This window comes from Felis catus, chromosome B3 (genome assembly GCF_018350175.1).
Source record: "Felis catus isolate Fca126 chromosome B3, F.catus_Fca126_mat1.0, whole genome shotgun sequence".
NCBI lineage: Eukaryota > Metazoa > Chordata > Mammalia > Carnivora > Felidae > Felis > Felis catus.
This window is the reverse complement of record NC_058373.1, coordinates 133722382-133745384: the sequence shown is the minus strand read 5'-3', so window position 1 is coordinate 133745384 and position 23003 is coordinate 133722382. Positions and strand designations below refer to the sequence as shown.

The window sequence follows — 23003 nt, the reverse complement described above, 5'->3', positions numbered from 1 at the left end:
TCCAACAGCAGAGCCCAAAAAGCCTCTGTTCCGGAGACCGGGCACATCACCGTGCTCCTCTCTTTAGAGTGCTGGGGGATTTTTGAGGAAATGACTCTAATCTTGATGCTGATTTATTCCATATTGAAGTGGTCAGTGATAAGAGCTCAATCATGCTGGAAAAGAAAGTGCCACGCCGAGTCTCTGTCCCATTTCCACAGCAGCCATGTGGCTCCCTGCGGGCAGCTGCTCCCACAAGTCCCCTAGCTCATCTGCCATTGTCACTGTTCCAGTCCTGGGACAAGGTCTGGGAGCCCTGGGGCAAAAGTTTTGGTAAAAATCCTCATTTCTGAGCAAATTGCCTGTTTTCTTCTCTCACTAGAGGGTAGCTCTCCTGTCCTCTGGCGCACCAGGAATGGCACGGGGCGTGAGGGGGAAGCGCTCGGGGGCAGGCAGAGCACTGGCCAGCGAGCCCCCTGCCCTGCCTTCCTGCCTGGATTGGAATCTCTCTTGTTATTTGTGGAAAAAATTTTCCAAGGCCTATCAATCCCAGTCCTCTCTCCCCATCGGAAGTATCTTATCATTTCTGTTTGTTTCTCTTTAAACATGGAAAAAATAGCTGGTGCCAGACCCTGGCAGGGGTGGGGAAGGCGCCTGCCAAAATGACCTCGTGCCCCGTGGCAGGTGGTGAATCACCGGCATTTGCGTCTCGGTGCGTTGGCGCGTTGGCGAGAGAACGCGAGAGAACCGTCTGTCTCCATCGGGGGCGTGGCACTGCCGTGGTGGCCTGGGGCCAGCAGCCCCCAGCAGGGGGCTCCCCGCTTTGCGTCATCCTGGCGGCTGCCTGTGGAGCTGGTGTTCTCCATGGAGCCCGGATGCACCCGCATCCCCAGGTGGCCTTCAGGGCTGGGGTCTGGAAGCTTTGCTGGCCGTCCAGGCTGAGGGGCACACCCATCGCCCCACCACCCAGACGGCACCGTCCGCTCCTGGGCCAGCCTCCACTGCACCCAGAGGTACAAGTTAGCACCGAGCTTGGGCGAGGTTTCCACGCCCTTCTGGCGGGCCCTGGCCTGGACAGCAGTGGGGGACTGGCTCACAGCTGGGAGATGACACCCATACTGCAGTCATTGATGAGTGCCCACTGGGTCCTAAGGACCACACCGGTCTCTGGGGATACAGAGATGAGTCGCCGAGGCCCCTGCCTCCGGGTGCCTGAGTCTGCACAGGTCAGAAGCTGGTAGCCCTTTGCGTCTGCACTGTTGGCTGTTTGCGCTTCCCAGGGCTTCCTGTAAATCCAGCCGTCTTCCAGTACCGCCAGCGAGCCCACTTTCTGACCCCACTCCACACTGGGCCGAAGTGTCTCCAGCCGCTGGCTGCCTTTCAGGTGTCAGAGAGAAAGCCACGCTGCACTGCCCGGTGACCCCGCAGGCCCCACTCAGCCCAGCCAACACAGCACAGCAGGGAGCGAGGTTCCAGGGCCGCTCTCTGGGCTGTGGTGGCCTCTCCTCCTCCAGGAAGCCCTCCCTGCCCCTTCTTGGCATGCTGTGGGCAGCCTTCCCTGCACCCCACAGACTGCAGAAAGAGGCTCTTCCCTATGGTGCTTTCTCTAGTTAACATTTAAGTTCTCAAACCGGAAGCGTAACAGGTGGTCCGAAAAACACTTGCTAGATGGAAGATTTTACCAAACCCCTAGAATGTTCATATTGATCATCTACTTTTTCTAGGTTAGGAAAGTGAGGCAGACAGAAGGTTCTGCCCAAGTAGGATGGTTGGCAGTGGGCCACAGAGCAGGCCCAGACAGTGTGCCCCCCGCCAGCAGGATGTCCCCCACAGCCCTGTGTTCCTGCCCCAGGGAAGGCCAGGACTTTTCAGTGCAGTGACATCCCAGTGGAAGGTGTGACAGCCTCCCCCTGCCCCATCTGAGGACAGGTTAAAGCAGAGGCCCAACGGGAGTCTGTCAGGGTCACTGGGAAGGAGGCCCAGCCTTGGACCTCGGGGATGGGGCTGGGGTTTCTAGGACTCCCCCACTGTCGATGGCCCAGGGGCTCCCAGCAAGCCCTCAGCTCAGCTCTGCGGTAGTCACGTGTGAATTACTCTCCTGAGGACAGAGAACCTGCAGCTGGGGCTTGTCAGACACATCCCCCACCAGAGCTCTGGGCCATGTCTCTCCCTCCATACCTACCTGTCTCCATCGCCTCATGGGGAGCTAAGCATCTGCCTGGGCCTCCCTTCTCACCTGTGGAAGCCAGGGTGCCGGGACCCCAGGGGAGGGCTGGGCTGGAAGTTTATTCGGAGCTTCCCTGGCCCACACCTCTCTGGCTGAGCTGGACCAGCCTGGGGTGGGACGCCATCTTCCCGAACACACCTGGGGTGGCAGCAGCCTCCCGTGAGGCTGGGAGGCTGGGCCTTCGCCCCCGGGGAGTGATTAGCACCAAACTTTCCACTGCGTGGATAACTCGGGGCCGTGGGGAAGCGCTGACTTCCAGGCCGCCCTGGGCTGCTATGTCCGCCTGACTTGTTTGTCGGGGAAGGTAGATAAAAATAAATAAATCAGTCAACGAGGGAGATGTAGAAGTAAGTCAACAGGAGTCTCTTGCCCATTACCAATGGAAAAGTACGAGCAAGGGGAGCCACATTAGCACCCGCAGAAAATGCTGGCTGGGATGTGGCCGGTCCCACAGCACCAGGGCCAAACTGCAGATTCCTCTCACCTAAGAATTGGTAGCTAATATTTATGTCCACCCTGAGGCTCTGCACTAATACTTGTTGTAACAACCAGGCGTGCAATTTAAATGACAGACTGGGTCAGGGGAGGATGGAGAATCATCTGGAATTTTACCAAGAACTGTCACGAGCTTCAGATAAGGAGAATGCCCAGCATCCCAGGCTCAGCAGGCCCTGTCCCCTCTGACCCCTCACCAGGGCCCCCTGCTCAACCCAAGTCGCACAGAGGCAGACCTTCTCGCTCATGTCCTTTGATAGTGCAGGGGACTTGCCTAGCAGGTGCACCATGCGGAGCTTTACAGGTGCTTATCCTGGTGTGTGTGTGTGTGTGTGTGTGTGTGTGTGTGTGTGTGTGTGTAATCTGTGAGTGCCTTGCCTTGGGCTGCAGTGGATAGCAGGGAGGGGGAAGGGAGAGCTCACCCCACCAGACACAGGGATTCCCCATTGCCCTTGGTCTGGTCTCCAAGGGCCTGCTGGCAGCGGTATCTGACCCTCAGGCTTTACACACAGATCAGAGTGATTCACCTCCCAGGGCTGGGGTGGGGGCTGTGCTTGGGACCAAGAGGGAGCAGCTCGAAGGCTGCCTTTGAGCCGTTTCCAGGGAGGAAGCAGCTGCCTTCTTAGCCTTCTCGATGAAGTCAGAGAGGGGCTCTGACATCTCTTTCCTAATGAAATCTCCGCACCGTTCCGAAGAGCAGGGAAAGAAAGGGACTTGGGGTGCTAGATAGCCGGGTCCTAGTTAGGGCAGGAGAGACTGCTGAGAGCACAGGGTACCCCATCTCTGATTTGGAGTGTGACCAGTGTCCTAAATGATCTCATTTGCCAGCAGACATTACAGATGGGGGGAGGGGGGCGTGTTGTAAAATTAACACAGCAGGCCGAATAGAAGGGAGCTGGGCTTTTCCTGCTCTGCATGGCAAAGTCCAGACTTCGAGGGACTGCTGTGCAGGTGACCGTCTGGGCCACTAGCACAGGGTGCTGGTTGGGGTGGGCATTCGTCACGTCACGCAGATGTGAGCAGCCCCATCAGCCCCTCTCAAGCTAGGTCCTGTGGTGCTCACCTAGGTCCGGAGAGCCCACAGTCTAGCCCCACTGGAGTGGCATCCCCTGCATGGAAGAAGGACCTAGTGTCCAGGCTGACAGAGCTGGACAGGGAAGTCCTGTCCCCAGAGCTCCTTCTGCAAAGAGGACTGCTCCCTGGACAGCCCAGTCCAGAGCCAGCTAACCCTGAGAAGCCCTCTTAGAATGTGTCTCTTGGTCCCCTAAATGCCCAACACCTTCTAGAGACCACGGTACCCTGACCTAAGAGAAACAGCCCTGAGCTGGTCCTCCACAAATCTGGCTTCTGAGACCCAACTTGGCCTCTACCTGGCTTGGTGCCTGAGCCAGGTGCTGGCCCGCCCAGGACCCTTTCCTCACTTTTCTGTCATCAGTGAAGCCCCTCCCAAGCTTGGCTGCCCACATGCCTGTCCACAAGGAGCTTTTCGAAGTAGCTCTGTGGCCATGAGCCAGTCACGCCCAACTCTGAGCGTCAGCCTTCCCATTAGTTTAAAAAAAAAAAAAAAATGGGTGGGAGCATTGTGTTATCTCTTCTGGAATGACCTTCCTTGTGCTCCTTCCAGCAGGCCTCACTCTGTTCCAGATGCTGGACCTCCACATGTACAGTCACCCCTGCTGGGCTCAGGGAGCTCTCTGGGGCGGGACCCTCAGCAAACTAGCCCCCCCCCCCCCGCCCCGCACACACACACACTGGTGCCAGAACACCCACAGGTGCTCAGCGGAGTTTATAGAAGGGAGGAAAGGACTAGAAACGGCTTTGGTTACAGCAGACCAAACAGAGCCCCAGCCTGGGACCTCAATGCTGTTCCTCAGCTCACTCTGTCACCTGGGTAGATCAGGGCCCCTGTTTCCTGCCTGTGAAATAGGAGGGTGGCCCTTTGGGGAATGCTCATGTGCCCTTCTTTGCCATCCCTGACCAGCCTCTGGGCATTTGTCTACAGCAGCGGCAGGCTGTGGGTCTTTGGTGCTAGGAAGCTGCTGGCAGGCGGGCTGACTGTGGTCCCTTCCCTAAAATGTCCCACTGATCCCCAGCAACTGTTCTCTGAAAGCCACCACAGCACGTGGATATTTTGGCACCAACAGTGAAGTACCCAGTTTCAAAGAAATTAGGCCAGAGGAAATTTGGGGCCAAATTGGGATTTCTGTGTGAAGTCCACTTGAGGCTGGACGGGCCCTTTGGCTTATGACCAGACTGCCCCCATCCTCACTGCTGGCACGTTTACTGCTGGACAGCCTATAGCTCTGCTATTTGAGGAATCAGCTCCTCCAGAATATTCCAGACCATTCTGGAAGAAAGCAGCTTTAAGCAATGCCAGTCAGATGCTTTAAGAAAAGGAAAAGCCACAGTCACATTGTCTTGGGGCTTAACGGCTCCTTCTTCTGAACCCACCCTTCAGTCTCCTTTGGGTACCATGATCAGCAGCAGAAGTCAGTGAGGTGGGGAGATTAGGGAGGCCTGAATTTACTGTTCCTCTAATGCCCTGGACTGAGAGAGAGAGAGAGAGAGGGCTTGTGTGTGTGTGCGTGTGTGATTCTGGAAGCTTTCTTCGGATCCTGAAGGACTTTCAGATATAAAGCGGAGGGGACTTTTTCCATATGACTCAAGAAGACTAAATGAACATCAGAGAACAGTAATTAGATAAAAAGCCTAATTAGGGCTCTACATTTTTAACTGACAGTTCAGACTGCCCACTAATGGTGTGGGCTGCCCGGGGTGGTGGTGAGCTCCCCGTCACTGGAGGGTGTAAGCAAGAGTGGGAGGCTGCCTGTCAGGGACTGCAGCAGGGGCTCGTGCGTCATGAAGCAGAGGCCCAAGCCCCCTCCTCACCCCAAGGAGCTCTGCTTCCGTGGATGGTTGGCTGCTGGCTTAGAAAAATAAGAGGTTTGGGAAAAATTGAGTTTTGTTTCCTTCTGAGTTGAGTTAAATGCTATAAAGGCCTGGTCTCCAGAAGGCACATTTCTTCAAATAAAACACTTGACCTGGAAAAGGGGCCTGTGAGAGGACAGCTTCCCACAGCCGGCCGATCTCCTGCCTGAACAAAGGTGCCAGCTGCCTCTCGGGCACGTCTGGTCCTCCCTGGGTGGAGGAAGGGAGGCGTGGGGTCTTTGCCTCCCTCCTTCTGGAATCCTCAGCACCAGTTCACAGCACACCCTGAGGGAAAGCCTCCACGGGGTGTCTGTTGGGTTCAGACCACTGCCCCTCCTCGCCCAGGCCTGCCCAGATTGTCCTGTGATGTCCATCATGTCCATCTCTGGCCCCACCATGGATGGAGCAAGGCCAGCTACGTGGGGGCCTGGCTTCCACTCACCTTGTCACAAGGAGCCACTCCTCAGGGCAGCCTGAACAGTCACTGGCCCTTCCCCAGGAGCCGCTCAGCCCACATCTCCCTCCTCCCCTTTGTCCCTCAGCCTCTTCCTTCCTGCTCTTCAGCCCCCGTCCCCAGTACCGGACGTCAGTGGCCCTTTGCTCTGAAGGTCAAGCGGCCTCGTGAATGTTGTGTCCCTACACGAGGGCCAGGTGGGGTGGATGGGACCCGGACAGCCGTGGGTGGGGGCTGCGGCAGCCTCACCTGCTGTCTGTGGTTAGATGGGTGTGCGGCTGCCGGGAATGGCTGGCCGCGGCCTTTGGGGAAACTGGGGGCGAAACTAAGTAAAATGGCTAAAACAAAAAGACCCACCCCATACCAGTTTCTACCCAAAACTTCTGACCTGCCGAGCCACCGCCAGAAGGCTCTTCTCCAGGGCGCCCCAAACTCATTCTTGACTGACGTAGCAAAGGGGGTTGAATTGCAGCGTGTGACCCCCGCTGCGCTCTGGAGGTGCAGTGGGCAGCAGCATAGGCTGTAGGGCAGTGACGCCTGGCATCAGCCGGGACACCTAGAATCTGGCCTCTGGAGCTCCCGGCCTGGTTAGGCAGGCCCTTCCAAGCCTGGCATAGTTGGCCAAGGCACACACGCTCGGCCCCCTGGCAAGCCAGTGTGCATTTCTAAGCACTCAAAACACACAGAAATGAAACATAAAACAGAGCCCAGGAGAGCCCAGACCTCACCCAGAGCCGCTGGAATCCAGGTGGAGAAGCTGAGCGCCACCCCCACCCCATCCGAGTGTGTTTTCAGTTCCCTTTCAAGGCATCATTGGGAAGCGGGGCGGGGCTCAGGCTGCCCCTTCAGTTGCGCCCACAAAATGCTGGTGCTCACAACTGTCAGTGCTTTTGATGCTTCCCAGAGAAGAAAGGGCCACTCCCGGGGCAGGGGGGGCCGGCGGCAGCCCCCCACCTGGCCTTCCCACCGCTGCTCCCAGAAAACCTTTGCAAGGCCACCGTCTCCCGCGGCCTTCTCAGGGTGGCCCTGCTTGGCAGTCCATTTAGATTCTGACTTAAAAGGAAACTATCTCCGAGGGCACCGCCACTACCATCCGGCTTCTCTCTGATGGATCGCATCCTCAGGAAGGAGAACGCGAGTACCTGACCAGAACGGGGACTGGCGTCCTGCTTTCCCCGGCGATGCAGTATCTGTAGGGGAGACGGTGGCAACCCCCTGGGAACAGAGCGCCTCTTCCCGTCGGGCTCAGCCGCCTCAACGATGTCCCCAGAAGGCACTCGTGGAGGCTCTGAGCGATCGGGCTCTGATGCGAGTGTGGACGAGGGTGACCCGAGGCCAGGCCTTTTGGTACTCATTGGTCGAGAGCACTGGCAAGAAGTCATGCCCGCCCCCGTCCTCCCCCCATCAGACAGTGTCCCGTGCCATCCGCTTGTCTATCTTCCCACCCGTTCACCAAACATTGACCAAGAACCCCCTCTGTGTGCAAGGACAAGCCAGATGGCCCTTGCTGTCACAAGCTCTACCCAGAGGCACACAGGATGGCAGTGGAGAGTCCTGCAACCCTGGGCATCTCAGGAGGGCCTCCCCTCCCCCTAGGTCATTAAGGGTAACGATAACGATCACGGTCTTGTTGATGATGGTGACCATTCACCAGAGGTTTACTGAGCGCTCTACAAACTTGGGCTCTTGTAGCCTCATGACTCTCCTGTGAGTTGGCATTTGTCCCCATTATACAGATCAAGTATCTGGGACCCGGAGGAAGTTGTCCAAGTCACTGGTGGGACTGGCTCACACCCAGTCCCAGTGAGCCCCAGGCCCCGCTCTTAACCTACACCTCCCACTCTCTAAGAGGGAGCCGGGCTTCTCACCTGCATGGCACGGGTCCTCTGGCGGTGGCCAGAGCCCGCAGAGCTCTTTGTAACCCCTCGCCTGCGTCCTGATCCCCCAACAAGCTACCTCTAGTCAGCACAGCCGCCGCCCAGGCTGCAGCCAGGCAGCTCTGTCACCGTCCCAGAGGGTGACGGGCTGAGGAGATGGGCTTTCCTCTAGCTGCCGTCACAACAGAAGTCCCACCAGAGGGGAGGCTTAGGTGTCTTTGTCCAAAAGTCTTGGAGGTGCCAGTTCGGCTTGAGTGGCCCAGGAGGGGCTGCAGATCTGGTCCTCGGCCCATGTCCACTTCCTCCAGGGACAGCCTTGCCTTCAGGCCCCTGGCTCATGGGTGCCGGCGAAGTCCTCCATCTCTCCGACGCGTGCCGTGGCGGGTAGGAGCACAGGCTGTGGGCCACACCGACCTGGACTTGGCCAGCAGTGGCCTTAAACATGATCCTCGTTTCTTCGATCTTTGGGGGCCCCTCATTTATTCGTTCTGCACTGAATACGGCCCCGCCTGCTCGGCGTCGAGCCAAAGCAGAGACGACCCACAGCTTGCCCAGCCCCTGCCCTCCGGCCTTTCAGAGCAAGGCCTAGTTGGGGAGCTGGGACGGAGATAAGCCACCTTGACTGACGTAGCACCTGTCGCGTAGGACGGTTAGGAAAGCATTTGGCAATCAGTAACACGCAGCGCGTTGGCTATCACACTTTGCCCATTAAAAATTAATAGAGCCTATGGGGCGCCTGGGCGGCTCGGTCGGTTGAGCGTCGGACTTCGGCCCAGGTCGCGATCTCACAGCTCGTGGGTTCGAGCCCCGCATCGGGCTCTGTGCTGACAGCTCGGAGCCTGGAGCCTGCTTTGGATTCTGTGTCTCCCTCTCTCTCTCTCTCTCTGCCCCTCCCCAGCTCGTGCTTGCACTCTGTCTCTGTCAAAAATAAATAAACTTAAAAAAAAAAAAACTTAAAGATTAATAGAGCCTAGTGGATCCATGCATTTGTCCTTGCAGGTTTACCTGTATTTTTGGAGGAACCTCCTGGCAATAGTGCCCTAAGCTCCCGCCCTGCAGTGATTTAATGGTGGAGTGTCTGACCCAGGATGGGACAGAAAACTCTTTAAATACTCCAGTCCCACCCCAGACACCAGACTTCCTCCCACCCCCCGGCCTTGGTGCTTCCAGCAGCCCCTGCAAAACCCAGGCTAGCTCGAACACAGCAAGGGCACCTGCTGGTCTCTGCTCCACAAGTCAAGAGCAGCGGCCCCGGGGTGGAGTCTGCAGCAGCAGCCTGGCACGGCATGGAAAGCACAAGGGAGCTGTTCACCCCCACCCTGCTGCTGACCGTTTGATTTCCGAAGCATCCTTCCCCGCAAAGAGTGATAGGCACACGGAGACTGCGGCTTGACCCCCGAACCAGAGCTGAGCTGCAGGACTGCTTTTTAGTGGTGGCTCGGCATTGAGAAGGATACTTTCCTGCAGGGACATTATCTCTCCGTGCCTATACCCCTACAGGGACAAGCAGTGAGCCCAGCAAAGGGCCATCTTGGCACTTGCACAGAGCACCATGGGGATGTCTGAAATAGTGGCTTTTGTCCTGCCTCTTTGCTATTGGTCACCTGATCCAGGGCTCCGAGTGCTCTCCAGAGCGAGGGCTGTAGCAGGACGCCTTGGGCACTAGAGCCCACGCAGAGCTCCTGCATGGGTGCCCACGGCATGTGGCAAGGTCTTTAGTCCTTGGGCATCAATTATCTCACACACACACACACACACACACACACACACACACACACACACAAGACATGAGTGAGGAAGATGCTAACCGTCCTCAAATTAGCCAAGTCCATTTTGTCTCATTTGAAGTAACAGATTTAATTTAATCTCTCACTTCCAATTTGGTGTGGCACCAAGAGCTTATTTGTACAGAACACGTGATTATAATAATCACAAGCTTGGGAGGCTGTCTTCATTTGTGTCCAAGAAAAGGGACAAGTAAGTTACCTCTCAGTGATTCCCCTCTTCTCAGAAGGCCAGCCCAGCTGCCTCCCACGGTGGCTCAGGAACCCCAGGGCTGGGAAAGGCGGAAGCCTGTTTGCACAACCTCCAAGAGAAGAGAAAGGGCTGGTGTTAAAAGAAGGCACAGACCATGTGAGTTCCCACCTCGGCCTGCAGTGGTGTCTTAGGTCTTAGGGAGCGATTGCTCGATCTGGTTAGGATTTTCACTGGGCCCCGAGCTTTGAGAGCAGACTTGACCTCCTGTGTGTCGCCGGAACGTGGCTGGGATCTGGACAGTCACTCAGTGGGGTTTCGGATTTTGATATGGGAGAGAAGGCGGGTGGTTGCGGTAATGAAATATGTCACTCATGGAGAGCTCTGTCTCCTACCAGCCTGAGTGCTGGGACCCGGACCCGTGCCTCTGGGTAGTGCTGCCTAAGGGGGGCAGTGTGGCCTGGGCTCTTGGGGGAATGGTGGTCTGCAGGGCTTTGAGCAGATGGACTTGAACTCCAGCAGGAGGGGCCAGACCAGGAATGACTATGGTTGGAGAGGGGAAAGAAGGCTGAGGGAGGCATCCTGCAGAAATGGGTGGGCTTTTAGACCAGCCTGGCTGAACCAAGAGGTCTGTCCTAGGAGGAAGTTGGATCCAGCTGTGGTGAGAACAGTTAAACGCCAGCCTCACGAGTTAAGCCTTTGATGGTTGGAGGAGAGAGGAGGCAGGGCCTAAAGAAAAGGGTGTCGGGATTCTAGTGCATAAGAGCACGGCAAAGCCAGGGAAGGCCTCTCCCAGCACACCGGGGCTTGGGTGGCATGTCATTCATGACAGCCAGGCGTGTCCAGGTCCCAGCCCACCTCTGGCCAACCTGCCGGCGATGCTGGCCCCAAGCAATGGCTCAGACCCCAGCTGGAGCTTGTCCTGGTTGATCCCATTATGTGACTGATTTCTGAGCTGCTCTTGGCTTGCTGGGGCACTGGGCAGAGGCTGATTTTTCATTCCCTTGCCAAGCCTGAGCTGGCAGCCCCTGGCAAGCTTCTGATGTCTCCCTGAGCAGCTCCAGCTTTAGGAATTAATTCCACTAAACAGATTGCTCAGGAAGCTTCAAGGTCATCTGGAAAGGGTAGCCTGTTCCTACATTAGGAATATAAGTCCAGGTACACGGGCTGGAAATTTCCAAGCCCACAAGACCTGTGAGACACTGGACAACATGAAGACTCTTAGCTTCCCAACACTGCGGGTGATCGGTCAGATTAGTCCATTGGCTGGTTCTTTGCAAGCATTTGGGAGTGGGGAGACGTGTCCCCTGCCTTAGACCCTGGAGCCCCCATGGTAGGCTACGCCCAGATACAACAGCCTGCCAATTTCTAAACAAAATTCCCAGTTAAAAGGACTGGTGACCTTGTCCCCACTCCAGCAGGGTGGGGGTAGGTCACTGCTGCTGAGTGCAGTGGCCTCTGGGTCTTGCTGGGCCGAGGCCCTGGTCCTTCTGGGTCTTCACGTCTCATTGGCCCCCAGTCCTTTGGCACCCATGTCCATGCCAAGCCTCAAGATCACAGCTTGCCTCTGGGCCACCAAAGGGAGGCAAGGAGCTGTCCTCGTCCTTGAGTGAATATATAGGATACTGCCAAGCAGCAACCCGAGCTGGAGAAAAGCTGGGGAGGAACCATCTCCTGGCCATAACCACGGGGAGGAGTGACAGAGCCAGTGATCAATGGTTGGAGAAGTGAAAAGGAGACCCAGTGCGGCAGATGCCCATTTGCCATGGCTCAGATGTAACTGGGTCAGTGCCCAGGGGGCTCCAGGCTCGTCTCTTAAAGCGACAGAGGCAGCAGTGAGCAGGCGGGCCGGCTGGGAAGGTGTGCGGGGAGCATGGGGGCTTTGGCCTCCGGCAGACCTGGGCCGGCCCGCGGCTCCTTATCCATTGGCCCTGGGACCTTGGGCAAGACTCTTGGCCTTTCTGAACCTTGTCTCTGTATCTATAAAGCGGTGGTAATGTAAGACGAGCCAAGCACAAGTGCCTAGCATCGTGCCTGATGTGGAGAAAACATTCCGCGTAGAGGAAGAAAGCAGAGCCTGTCGGGCCCCAGCCCGTATGCTCGGCCTGCCGCCAGGTAACCAGGGACGCCTCTTTCCATCTTACCCGGTGGCTTGTCCCTCCTCACCCATCTGCCCGGCACACGCAGTGCGTGTCTCCCTGCCTGGGAGGGCCACTCAGAAAAAGGTGGTGTGTATTCAGTAATTTGATGCACTGAGAGAGAGTATGACAGGGTCACTTGGGTAAAATTCATGCCACTGCTTGCTGCCTCCACCCTGACCCCCTCCCTCCTCTCACGGCTCTGTTGGTTAAATCGGAATGTTCTAGAGTGAGCTCAAGCTGATAACCTCGCCCGGAAGGAATGAAGACAGGAGCTCGTTGGCCCTCACATCCTGCTGCCTGCAAGCCGGGGAGGGCCTCTCGTCCTTTCCGCCTGGACCTCCAAGATTGAGAAGCGTGGGTGTCGAGCTGCCCCAGTGTCTCTGAAGGAGGGCCAGAGGGAGGATGCCCCACACGCACCCCCCCCCAGGAGGTGGAGTTGGCCGCTTGTAGCCCCGCCCCGGACTCCGCATCCGAATGGATGTCAGGCAGGCCCTGAGAGTTAGGATGCGGGTTGTAGTCCAGCTCTGCAGCAGCTGGCTGTGCGCCTGGGGCAGGAGACGCAGCTGTAGGAGCCATAGTTCTCACCCGCAAAACGGGAGGAGTACCTAGTGCGTGGGGAGATTTCCTCTTCCGCTGCAGGACCTTGTCCACCGCGGTCAAAGCCGGCCTTGCAGCCAGGTGCAGACATGTCCCGGCCATGACCGTGTGAAACCACTTCGGGGTCCCCGGGTGGATTAAGTGAACTAATGAACGTGAGCACTTGGAATGGTGCCTGGTGTGTCAAAAACGCTGAAAGCCCTTGCTGCTGTTATCACTGTTAATCATCCTGCAGGAAGCTGGGTCCATGCCGAACCGCTACCCCTGCTCTCAGCACATGGTTCCCTTGCCCGCTCCTAGGTGGGTGGAGGATGGGGCTCTGGGGAGACAGCTGGGAGGCTCTCACCGGCGGCCTCTGCAAAACTGACCCTGACCAGCCTTGGGAAGGCGACTGAAACCTGCAGTTCGCACTGGAGGACGGGAAGGCCTGTAGTCTGAGGAGAGAAGAATTTCAGAAGCCAAGGTGAAATCCTAACAGCAAGGACTGACTTCCGGCCACCTCTCGTGTCCTAAAGCATCAGAGGGAGCCACCTGTCTGCCCGGCCCTGGCCGCCCTCTCAGAGCCTCATTTCTGACGGATCCCATTTAGGACGTGGACTCCAGCAGAGACGTAATTAAGGCACATATCGATGTTAATAAGAAAGGGAATGTATAGTGTTTCCTTTCAATTTTCCTCCCAGAGAGAGTCGAGCTGACATTGAGGTCTGCTGTACCCTGGCCAGGGGAGGACAGCCTCTGTCTGCTGGAGGCCTTCTCCTCCTCGCTCTGGAAGGCAGTTCAGGGAGCCGGAGCTGGGGGCACGGAGAGTACCCCTCCACAGTATCTCGCACTGCCCTGGGGTTGTGGGTCGCCTTGGCCGTCGCCCCACTGACCTTGGCCTCTGCCAGAATCGTCCTCACAGCTCCTGCGCTGGGTACTCTTAAGTGCGGGTGATTCTCGGAAGCAAGGCTGCTTTCCAGGCTCTCAGACGCCACCTCCAGGGCCACACGCCCTGGGGGAGAGGCCAGCCCGAGCAGCCCACAGGACCTGGACACCGCCCACAGAGGCGCCTTCCTCACAGCCTGTCTCAGAGGCCAGAGCTCTTCAGAGTGGGCCCCACCTGGTTCCCTGGTGCTCACGTTGTCTGTGGCCTATGGCTCAGGCCACAGCCAGCCCCCTGGAAGGCGCGTTTCTGCCCCCTCCCCAGCAGGTTCTGCTCCCGAGAGCCTACCTGCTGGCCCTCGCCCCTTGGTGACGCATATGCTCGAGAACACTGGGGGTGCCTCATCGGTTCTGCGCATGAACCACAAAAAGGTAGAGCAAGGCTTTACCGGGAAATTTAGGAAGAGATACGCGGGACCAGCCGACCATGCCATGTTCTTGGTTGGGAAAACCCAACACGGTAGATGTCGGGCTTCTCCACACACACCCAGGAGGTTAACGCAAGCACGATTCAACTCCCGAAGAGAATGAACAAGATGATTGTTAAGTTCATCGGGCACGGTCGTGCAAATACTCAAAAGCAAAGGGAAGGAGGAGAGGCTCTCATCCCCACCCCCGCCATTAAAACATGATGTAACAGCAATCTTAACAGCACAGTACTGATGCAAAGGTGGGAGGGAGTTGTTGTGGCTCACTGGAAAGTTGTAGAAGGCCCCGTGTTTCATGTAATAATTCACTTCATGACGGGCAGCGCCTCACGGGAGGGACGTGGAGGGAAGGGTAGCTAGTTTGTGTCCGGCAGAGAAGAAGAAATCCAGGTAGGTTCCTGTCTGCCAAGATAAAGCAGACAACTACTTAACAAAGCGGGATTGAGCACGCGTCAGTTCTTTGAAAGTATAACTTTCAGAGCTTTGGAGTGACCAAAAAACGAAACAAAACCCACTAAAGCTCAACAAATCCAACTTAAAAAACTAAAAACCTTTGTTCAAAGAAAAAAATCTCAAAAGTTAAAGAACAATCTAGACAAGTATGCTAGCAGATGAATAGCAATCTTCTAAAAGACTTGTAAACAAAAGCTTGGAAAAATCTTTAACTTCAATTGTTGGGGTTTTTTTATTTTTATTTTTATTTTTTTGAGAGAGGGAGAGAGAGCAGGGGAAGGGGCAGAGGGAGAGAGAGAATCTTAAGCAGGCTCAGTGCATGTGCAGTGCAGAGCCCAACACGGGGCTTGACCCCATGACCCTGGGATCATGACCAGAGCCAAAAATCAAGAGTCAGGTGTTCAACTGACTGAGCCACCCAGGAGCCCCAACCTCAACTGTTACTAAAGAAATGCAGGTTTTACTAAGGACAGACATTCTGCACTTCTGAAATTAGCAAACATGAAGAGTAATGATAGTGGGGGACAGGGGACCAAGCACTGGAATTCTGCGGATGGGTGAGAAAGTGACACGGCCTGGGGCACCTGAGTGGCTCAGTCGGTTAAGCACCCAACTCCGGCTCAGGTCATGATCTCACAGTTGGTGAGTTGAAGCCCTGCATAGGGTTCTGTGTTGACAGCTCAGAACCTGGAGCCTGCTTTGGATTCTGTGTGTGTGTGTCTCTCTCTCAAAAATAAACATTTAAAAATTTTTTTAATTATAAAAAAAAAAAAGAAAGTGACCCTTTAGGCATATAATTTGCAGAGTATTTGGAGAACTTAAAAAGAGTCACATCCTCTAACCCGGTCAAGGTCACTTTGCGGAAGTTTGCCGTAAAGGAAGAGTCTCCAAATTGCTATCAAGCTGGTTCCATTGAGCCCCTTCCAGGGCTGCTGCGAGGAGCCCACAGAGGCCGCTGCCCCCACCCCAGCATCCCCCCCAGAATATGTGGGTATTCTCAGTAAGGTTCCATTTACCCACAGGTCAGCAGGACTGTAGAAAAGATTTGAGATCTGCCATTCTGTAAGAGCGCAGAGGCGCTGTCTGGAAAGACCATCGCAGCACGATTTATAGTAGCAAAGGGAGGGGCACCTGGGTGGCTCAGTCTGTTGAGCGTCTGACTCTTGAGTCCAGAGTGGTGGGATCGAGCCCTGTGTGGGGCTCCGTGTGGGCAGGGAGCCTGCCAAAGATTCTCTCTCACACCCGCTCTCTGCCCCTCTAAACAAATAGAATAAAGTAAAAAAAAAAAAAATAGCAGAGAAAGTGGGCACAATTTCAGCGTGTTCCCCGTGAGGGAGAGATTGAGCAAAGAGAATATATCATCGGATGAAAGAATACAAAAGCATCGGTCATCGAGATGCATAACTTAGAAACATGGTCATGGTCAAATATTTGGGGACCAACCCCTACGTCCTAATTAAAACTGTGTAAAATGGCGGGCGGGGGACAACAAAGGCAGGGGCATGTTTATGGTAGGGGGACTGAGAGCAATAAAAAAAGGTCTGTTCTAGTCACCACCATAAGTAATGCCACAAATGACATTTCTTCAGGTTAGAAAACCTGTTACGTATCAGCCGGTACACCCGGGACGGCCCCCTGGGTCAGTACAGACTGGCCTCTCGGATTGGTTCGCTCCTGGGGGTTAAGTAGTAAGATGAACCGTGTGGAACTGCCTTTTGTATCTTTCAAAAAACGGCTGTACGTAGGCAACTTCATACAGTTCGAGCAACTCTTTGGAACATTGCCCCTGAGTGCGGGAAGGGTTTGAACTTGCCGGGTGCCCAGCCCAGTGGAGACTCACGCCAGCCTCCCAGAAACGTGCAGAAGCTCCAGGACGGCTAAGAGCCTAGAGCTGCAGAGACTCTCTCTCTGACTGTCTGTCTGTCTCTCTCTCTCTCTGATGCCTGCAGGCCCTGATTCTTCATCAGCTGGGCCGCTACAGTCTGGCAGAGAAAATCCTCCGGGACGCGGTGCAGGTGAACTCGACGGCCCACGAGGTCTGGAACGGGCTGGGCGAGGTCCTTCAAGCTCAGGGCAATGACGCGGCGGCCACCGAGTGCTTCCTGACAGCCCTGGAGCTGGAGGCCAGCAGCCCCGCCGTGCCCTTCACCATCATCCCCCGGGTGCTCTGAGCAGGCCCCTGCCAGCCTCACTGCCGCTCGGGCCCAGGAGGCCCCGCCCGGGGCGCCCCGCACCGAGGCCGTGGCTGAACATGCGATTGACCACAGTGAACTCACCAAACAAGCCCCGGATCGTCGCTCTCCCCACGTGCATTTCTGTTGTTTTGGCCAGCCCAATGATAGTTTCCAAGCCCACCGACATTGTTCAAAATGGATTATGTGCCATATTTTGTTAGCTGACATCCAAGTTTTAAGTAAAACAATAATGGAATGAATCAGCCAATGTAGAAGAATATATTCAAAGTTAAAGTTCACTGGCAGAGCAGATTATTTTTATCAGAGCTGTAAAGGAAACTCTCCTCCCCGTCACCACTCCTCCCCCAACCTCGGCCGGGAAACCAAATGTGAATTTTCTGGTTCCCACCTCAGTCCTAGTCCAAGCCAGGACACCAGCTGACAGTTTCTCGATTTTGTTGTCAGTAACTGTACCATGTGATGAATTCCTCTCCTCACTTAGAACAAAGCCTGAGTCCGAGAATATTTATATTTCACCAATATATGCCTGTTACAAGAGAAGGGAATAGGAGCTATTTAAGTTTAACTTTTTTATGTGAATTCAGAGTTTATTTATCGATGGAAATATGTACAAAGAAGCTTCAAATGGATTATTTACCGACATTCCTTATACATGACAGACACTTGGCTAAATGGGAAGATGATGTTAATAATAAAATGATTTTTAAATGGACCCACGGTCTGTGGTGTTGATGAAAGCCCACAGGGCTGAGGGGCTAAGGCTGTTTGCGGGGCGGGAAGCCGTGTGCGCCCGGGACCCGCCCTGACCTTCCTGTGGAAATTCACCTTTCCCATCGCTCCCCTGCTGTCTGGGATTGGAGCATGGGACTCGGGCCTGGCTATTGATCTCTGCATTCACGGGCGCACAGGATCAGGAATAAAGTGACCCGATTAAGGCAGGAGGTGTGAGGAAAGGTTTTTACTCTCCATGCTGAGTGGTGTGGCTAGGACTTCAGCAACCCTCCTGCCACCGTGGCGGGAGGGAGGGCAGAGAGGTGTTAGAGACAAATGTGAGCCAGAGAGGACCTTCCAATCCCCCGGGGCTGCTCAGCCAAGCAGATATGGGGCAACCCCACCTTGCCGGGGCCCAAGAAAATGGGGGGTGGGGGGCAGGGGCTGAGTTCCAATCTCGAGGCCCCCCACCCAAGCTGAGCGCAGCCTTCCTGACTCACTGGGCAGGCAGGTGAGGGGGCAGCTGAGGTCTGGGGAGAGACCACAGGCAGGGAGCCTGCCTGCCATTAGCAGAGCAGGTAAGCCCCCCAGCCTCAGCACTGGCATTGCCAGGGGGCATCTGGGGCTGTGGATGGACAAAAATCATGGAATTTTCAACACAAGATACAGGCAGGAAGGGGCAGGTATCCAGTGGGGTAGCAGCTCACCCTGGCTGGAGGCTCAGGGCCCAGCCCTGCCATCCTGTGCAGGAGTGTAGGGAGAGGCCTGCCCAGATCAGGACCAGGAAGGCAGGAGCCGGGACTACCCAAAAATAACGGTCCAGGGACCATACCGGCCATTATCTCCCAAGCCGGCCCTGTGCCAGGCCCTTGCCTCGGAAAATCCCTAAGACGTCAGGCTGTGCAAGGGCACTAGTGATGGATCGTGTCTGCCTGCCCCCCATCCGTCCCCTCCCCGGGGTCCCATCTCCCTCGGGAGAACCCCCTCCCCCACTCTCCATCCACGTGGCTCAAAGATAAGCACGTGGGCCCCGCCTTGCCAGCCAGCCCCCAATTTTAGTGGTTCACGTTTGGGCCTGTGGTCCAAGCTTGACCAATGGGAACGGGAGGCCCACCTAGGATTTGTGTTACGGAAATAGAAAAAAAACCCTCTTTCTGTTGGGTTTGATGTCCTGAAGGGATGCCAGCCTGGGGTTGCTGCTGGCCACAGGCACCGTGTGGGACGGCCTGCCTGAGAGTGATGCCAACTCAGGAGGAGAGAGTGAGGAGACAGGGAGCGGATCCCAGACTCATAGCTGGAGCACCGGAGCCCCAGACTTTTCCATCACGGGAGCCTATGCATTTCCCTGTTTTGCTTGTGCAAGCAGAGCGCGTTTCCGTGAGGGGCCGTCACTGTCCACCCCCATTAGGGAACTCTTTCCAAACCCCTTGGTCCTCTTCCTTAATCTCACCTGCTCCCCACCCCCCATTTTACCTGTCAGTGAGGCCGGTCATTTCTACCCGGATCATATGTCCATTCTCCCTCCCCACCTGCCCCATCAGCCGGCCCCACCACCTCTGACTGGACCACTGCAGTGTCCTCGCTGCTCCTCCCTTGTGCCCTGCAATCCGTTCTCTGAGGGTCCTTTATAGGGTGAGGGTTGGATCAGGCCTCTGCCCACTTCATCCCGCTCCATGGCTAATCCCACTCTTTCTTGGAACCAGGCCCCGAGCGCCTGCGGCCTGGCCCTGCTGTCCCCTCCTGCTCCCCGTTAGTCTCTCGCTGCTCCGGCCCTGGTCCTCTAGCCTGCAGCGCTTTCCCAACCAATGGCCTTCATTCACTCACTCATTCATTCATTCACTCATTAACAGACCAGGGAGCAGAAGCTGAGTGGGTGAGACACCAGCCTGGGGTCATGTGAACAACTACCCGGCAGAACCCAGATTGAGACCCAGGCCTGAAGGATAAACCTTTGAAAGGTGCCTACGGCTGCCCAGCTGAGGCACAGTGAGATGTGGCAGTTGCCGTGTTCGATTTATTCCCCTTCCCTGGTCTCAGTCTTCCCGTCTGTAAAATTCCTTCATTCATCCCTCCATCCAACAAATATCTGTAAAGTGCTCACAACACCGGAACACCTATTGTAGGCACTGAGGGTAAGCAGCACACATAAACGGCGCTTACGTTTTCATGGAAGAAAAGAGAGAAATATATAATCTGGTGTATGTACCATATACACACAGTGATACAAGTATGCAGGGGTGCAAGGGGGCATCAGAGTTACGGTTTATAGGAGATGGTTAGAAAAGCTTCTGATAAGGTACCATTTGGCCAGAACAAGCCAAGTGGATCTGGGGGGGGGGGGGGAGGGCATCCCGGGAAGCAGGAACAGCAAGTGCAAAAGCTCATAGGCAGACAGGGGACAGGGCGGTAAGGAGGAGAGGAAAAAGATGAGTCAGAGGGCCTTAACAGGGGCCAGATCATGCAGGGCCTTGTGGCCCACATCAAGGGTGCACATTAGCTTCCTGTGGCTGCTCTAAAAAAATTACCACAAGCTTAGCAGCTTAAAACAACACACATTTATTCTACCGTTTTGGAGGTCTGTGTTGGCAGGGTTGTGTTCTTTCCGAAGGCTCTAGAAGAGAATCCGTTTCTAGAGGCTGCCGTTTCTTGGGCTCGCGGCCCCACATCACACCACACTTGCTGCCACTGTTATGTCACCTTCTGCCTTCTGTCCTCGCCCACCTCTCAAAAGGAGGGACCTTGGGCCCACTTGGATGATCCAAGATAATCTCCCATCTCAACGTCCTCAATTTAATTCCGTCTGCAAAGTCCCTCTTACTACGTAAGGTGACACAGTCACAAGTTACAGATTGCGACGCAGACCTCTTTGGGGGAGGAGAGACGTTACCCAGCCCACCCGAGTGGGAGACTATCAGGAGGGCGCTATGGTTCCTCCAGATGAACACGACGGTGGCGAGGCCGAGTGGTCAGGTGTGGTTGGACTGAGTATCTTGAAGACGGAGCCAAAAGGATGTGCTCACATGTAGAACCAGGGCTGCGAGGGGAAGAGAGAAGTGACGGAGGATGGCAAAGGTTCGGTCCTGAGCCACAGGATAAAGGGAGCTGACGGCCCCGAGGGGAGGGCAGGTTGGCGAGGTGGGAGAAGGGCAGGCGTTTGTTGTAGGCAGGTTGACTGTAAGACGCCCGTGAAGGCTCCGAGTGGGGGGCAGCCGGCTAGACAGGGCTGGCGCACAGGCGAGACTCCAAGATGAGGGTGTAAACGTGGGGGCATCAGTGAAGGGGGCTGTGGTGGGGCCGCCTCAGGAGTGAGTGCAGACAGGAAGGGGAAAAGTCAGGGCTGAGCTCCAGGGCGTGGCAAGGTTGACGGGTTGGGAAAATGGAGACCGACAAAGAATGAGAAGCAGTTGTGAGGGAGGAGAAGGAGAGTGAGTCTCAGAGGCCAAGGAGGAAAGGAGCCGGCTGTGTTCCGTGCCCCGAAGGCCAGTAGGCCAGGCCTAAGAACGGACCCCTGGGTTTGGCACCATGGAGGTTGGTGATGATCCTGACGAGAGCTGTGCTATGGATTGAGTCATGCCCCCGCCCCCCATTTGCAGTGGAGGCCCTACCCCCACAATGTGCCTGTATGTGGATATAGAGTCTAAGGAAGTAGTTAAGGTTAAATCAGGTCATAAGTGTGAGGCCCTGATCCAACAGGATGAGTGTCCCTGTAAGAGGAGACACCAGAGAGCTCACACTGTCTCCCTCTCTCTCCACCGTGTGAGCATATGGGGCCAGAAGGCGGCCATTCTCACCACAGGCAGAGGGTTCTCACCATGACCCAGATGGGCCAGAACCCTGGTCTTGGACTTCCAGCCTCCAGAACTGTCAGAAAATAGATTCCCGTGGCTAAGCCCCCTAGTCTGTGGTATTTCAGTTATGGCGGCCTGAGATAACTAAGATAAGCCGTTTGGACAGAGTGGTAGGGTGGAGCCAGTTTGGAGCGGGTTCAAGAGCGGGAAGAGAGATTGGAGTGCAGACGTCTCTTTCAAGCATGTCACTGCCAAGGGACCCTGAGAAGGTGGGGGCACTGGTGGGCCGGGACTGTTTTTAAGATGGGCTCACGCTCAAGTTTGCAGACGGGACATGGATGGACTAGGAGAGCAGGGCCGGAAACTGCCGGAGCTGCGTCCCCGAGCAGCTGAGAGGCAGCCGGCTGCTTCAGCCAGGAGCCCAGGTGTTTTCCGTGGGTGGAGCACCTGACCCCTGATGCCGATGAGCCTCGGCGGTCCTCTTCCTGTGGCCCCCACCTCTCAGCAAACTGGAGAGCAAGCTGAAGGTGAGGGTGAGGAGAAAATGTGGGCAACTGGAGGGGAAGGGGGCGTGAGGGGGCCAGGGAGGGAAGGAGGAAGAGGTGAGGGGAGAGAGGAGAGAGGAGGTTCTTCTTTACAAGGAGCCAGCCCCTGCCGGCAGAGAAGGATCTCGGGGACGGGGCCAGGTCGAGGCCCTGAGGTGTGGGCTGTGGCCAGGGCCCTGCACACCCTCGGGACTGAGAGGGACGTGAGCTCAGATCTCCCCGGGTGAGAACCAAGGCTTCCCATGCCTGTGTCCTTACCTGTCTTACGGCCTAAGAGAGGGCACACGGATGGAAGTACTCCAGATGGTCGCTCAGAGCTCCCCTGTGGTCCCATGGTCGTCCCTACCCTCTGCCCGGCACCCTCCACCCTGTCAGTGAGGCACCTGGGAACCTCCCGCCCCCACCCAGCCCAGCCAGCACTGACTAAACTGGGCCAGCAGCCCTTCCCCTGCACCCCTACCCTGCCCAGCCAGAACCCACTAAACTGGGCGGTGGGGAGAAGGGGATTCCGAGGCGCCCTGCCGTCCCCTCTCCCATCCCCACCCCCAGCCCTCCCCTGCGGATTGGGGGGGGTGCCTGTCACTGCTCAGCTCCCCCTTTCCTCCTCCCCTCCTGTCTCCTTCCTGCTCTTCCCTCCCCACTACCTCTCAGGGCCGGCAGGGTGGACGTCATCCAGTGGGGAGACACCAGTTGAGCTGGAGGACTGGTGACTAGCACTCTCAGCCTTGAGTGCGGCGGCCGGCCCGTCGGCGGGCGCTCCTGTCCTTCCCTGCCCTCCCTGCCCCTCTCTCGGTTCCTCTCTCTGTTCCCTCCTGCCACTCAGAGCCACACGCTGACCGCCAGTCGCCGAGACCTTGCTCAGGGCCAGCAGGCCCCCCCCGTGTCTCCCTGTGACAGGGAGTGGGGCCCCAGGAGGCTGGCCCTCTGTGCTATGCTGCTCCTGCCACCGGCCTTCCTCTCACACTTGTTCTCACTCATTTCCTGCCGCCCCCGCCCACGCTGCCGCTGGACGGGACCCGGAAAAGGACATCCTGCAAATGTCTCAGACAAGCATGGCCTCCTCCGGAAGGTCTTTTAGAGCCCATCTGGGACCCCCTCCTCAAGGCCGTGCCCTGGGAGACCCATTCCAGCTCTATGCCTGCCTGGAGGTGACCCTGACTGAGTCACTGTCCCTCTCTGGGTTTCAGGGTCCAGCGGGGATGGATGGTGGCCTCACTTCTGGGCTGAGATGTGAGTTGGCAGGCCCCTGTAGGGATTATGGGGTGCTGGGCAGGGCACACTGCCCCCCGT

At 56.4% G+C, this 23003-nt stretch overlaps 1 protein-coding gene and 1 long non-coding RNA gene across 13 annotated transcripts in view; one reads left to right on the top strand and one right to left on the bottom strand.

The window, feature by feature from the left end:
* TTC7B (tetratricopeptide repeat domain 7B) overlaps nucleotides 1-17381 on the top strand; it is a 255087-nt gene extending 237706 nt beyond the window's left edge. For all 12 annotated transcript variants that reach the window (XM_045060370.1, XM_045060371.1, XM_023255949.2 and 9 more), the window contains one exon: nucleotides 16424-17381. In XM_045060370.1, the coding sequence (XP_044916305.1) occupies nucleotides 16424-16645 (222 nt within the window). In that variant the 3' untranslated portion in view covers nucleotides 16646-17381. The remainder of the gene's footprint in view (nucleotides 1-16423) is intronic.
* Nucleotides 17382-19912: 2531 nt separating this feature from the next.
* Nucleotides 19913-22669, bottom strand: LOC109501199. Its single transcript, XR_002159158.3, has 2 exons — nucleotides 21972-22669; nucleotides 19913-20414 (listed from the first exon to the last, which is right to left on the bottom strand). It is a non-coding gene; the product is annotated as an uncharacterized LOC109501199 (long non-coding RNA).
* Nucleotides 22670-23003: the final 334 nt, after the last annotated feature.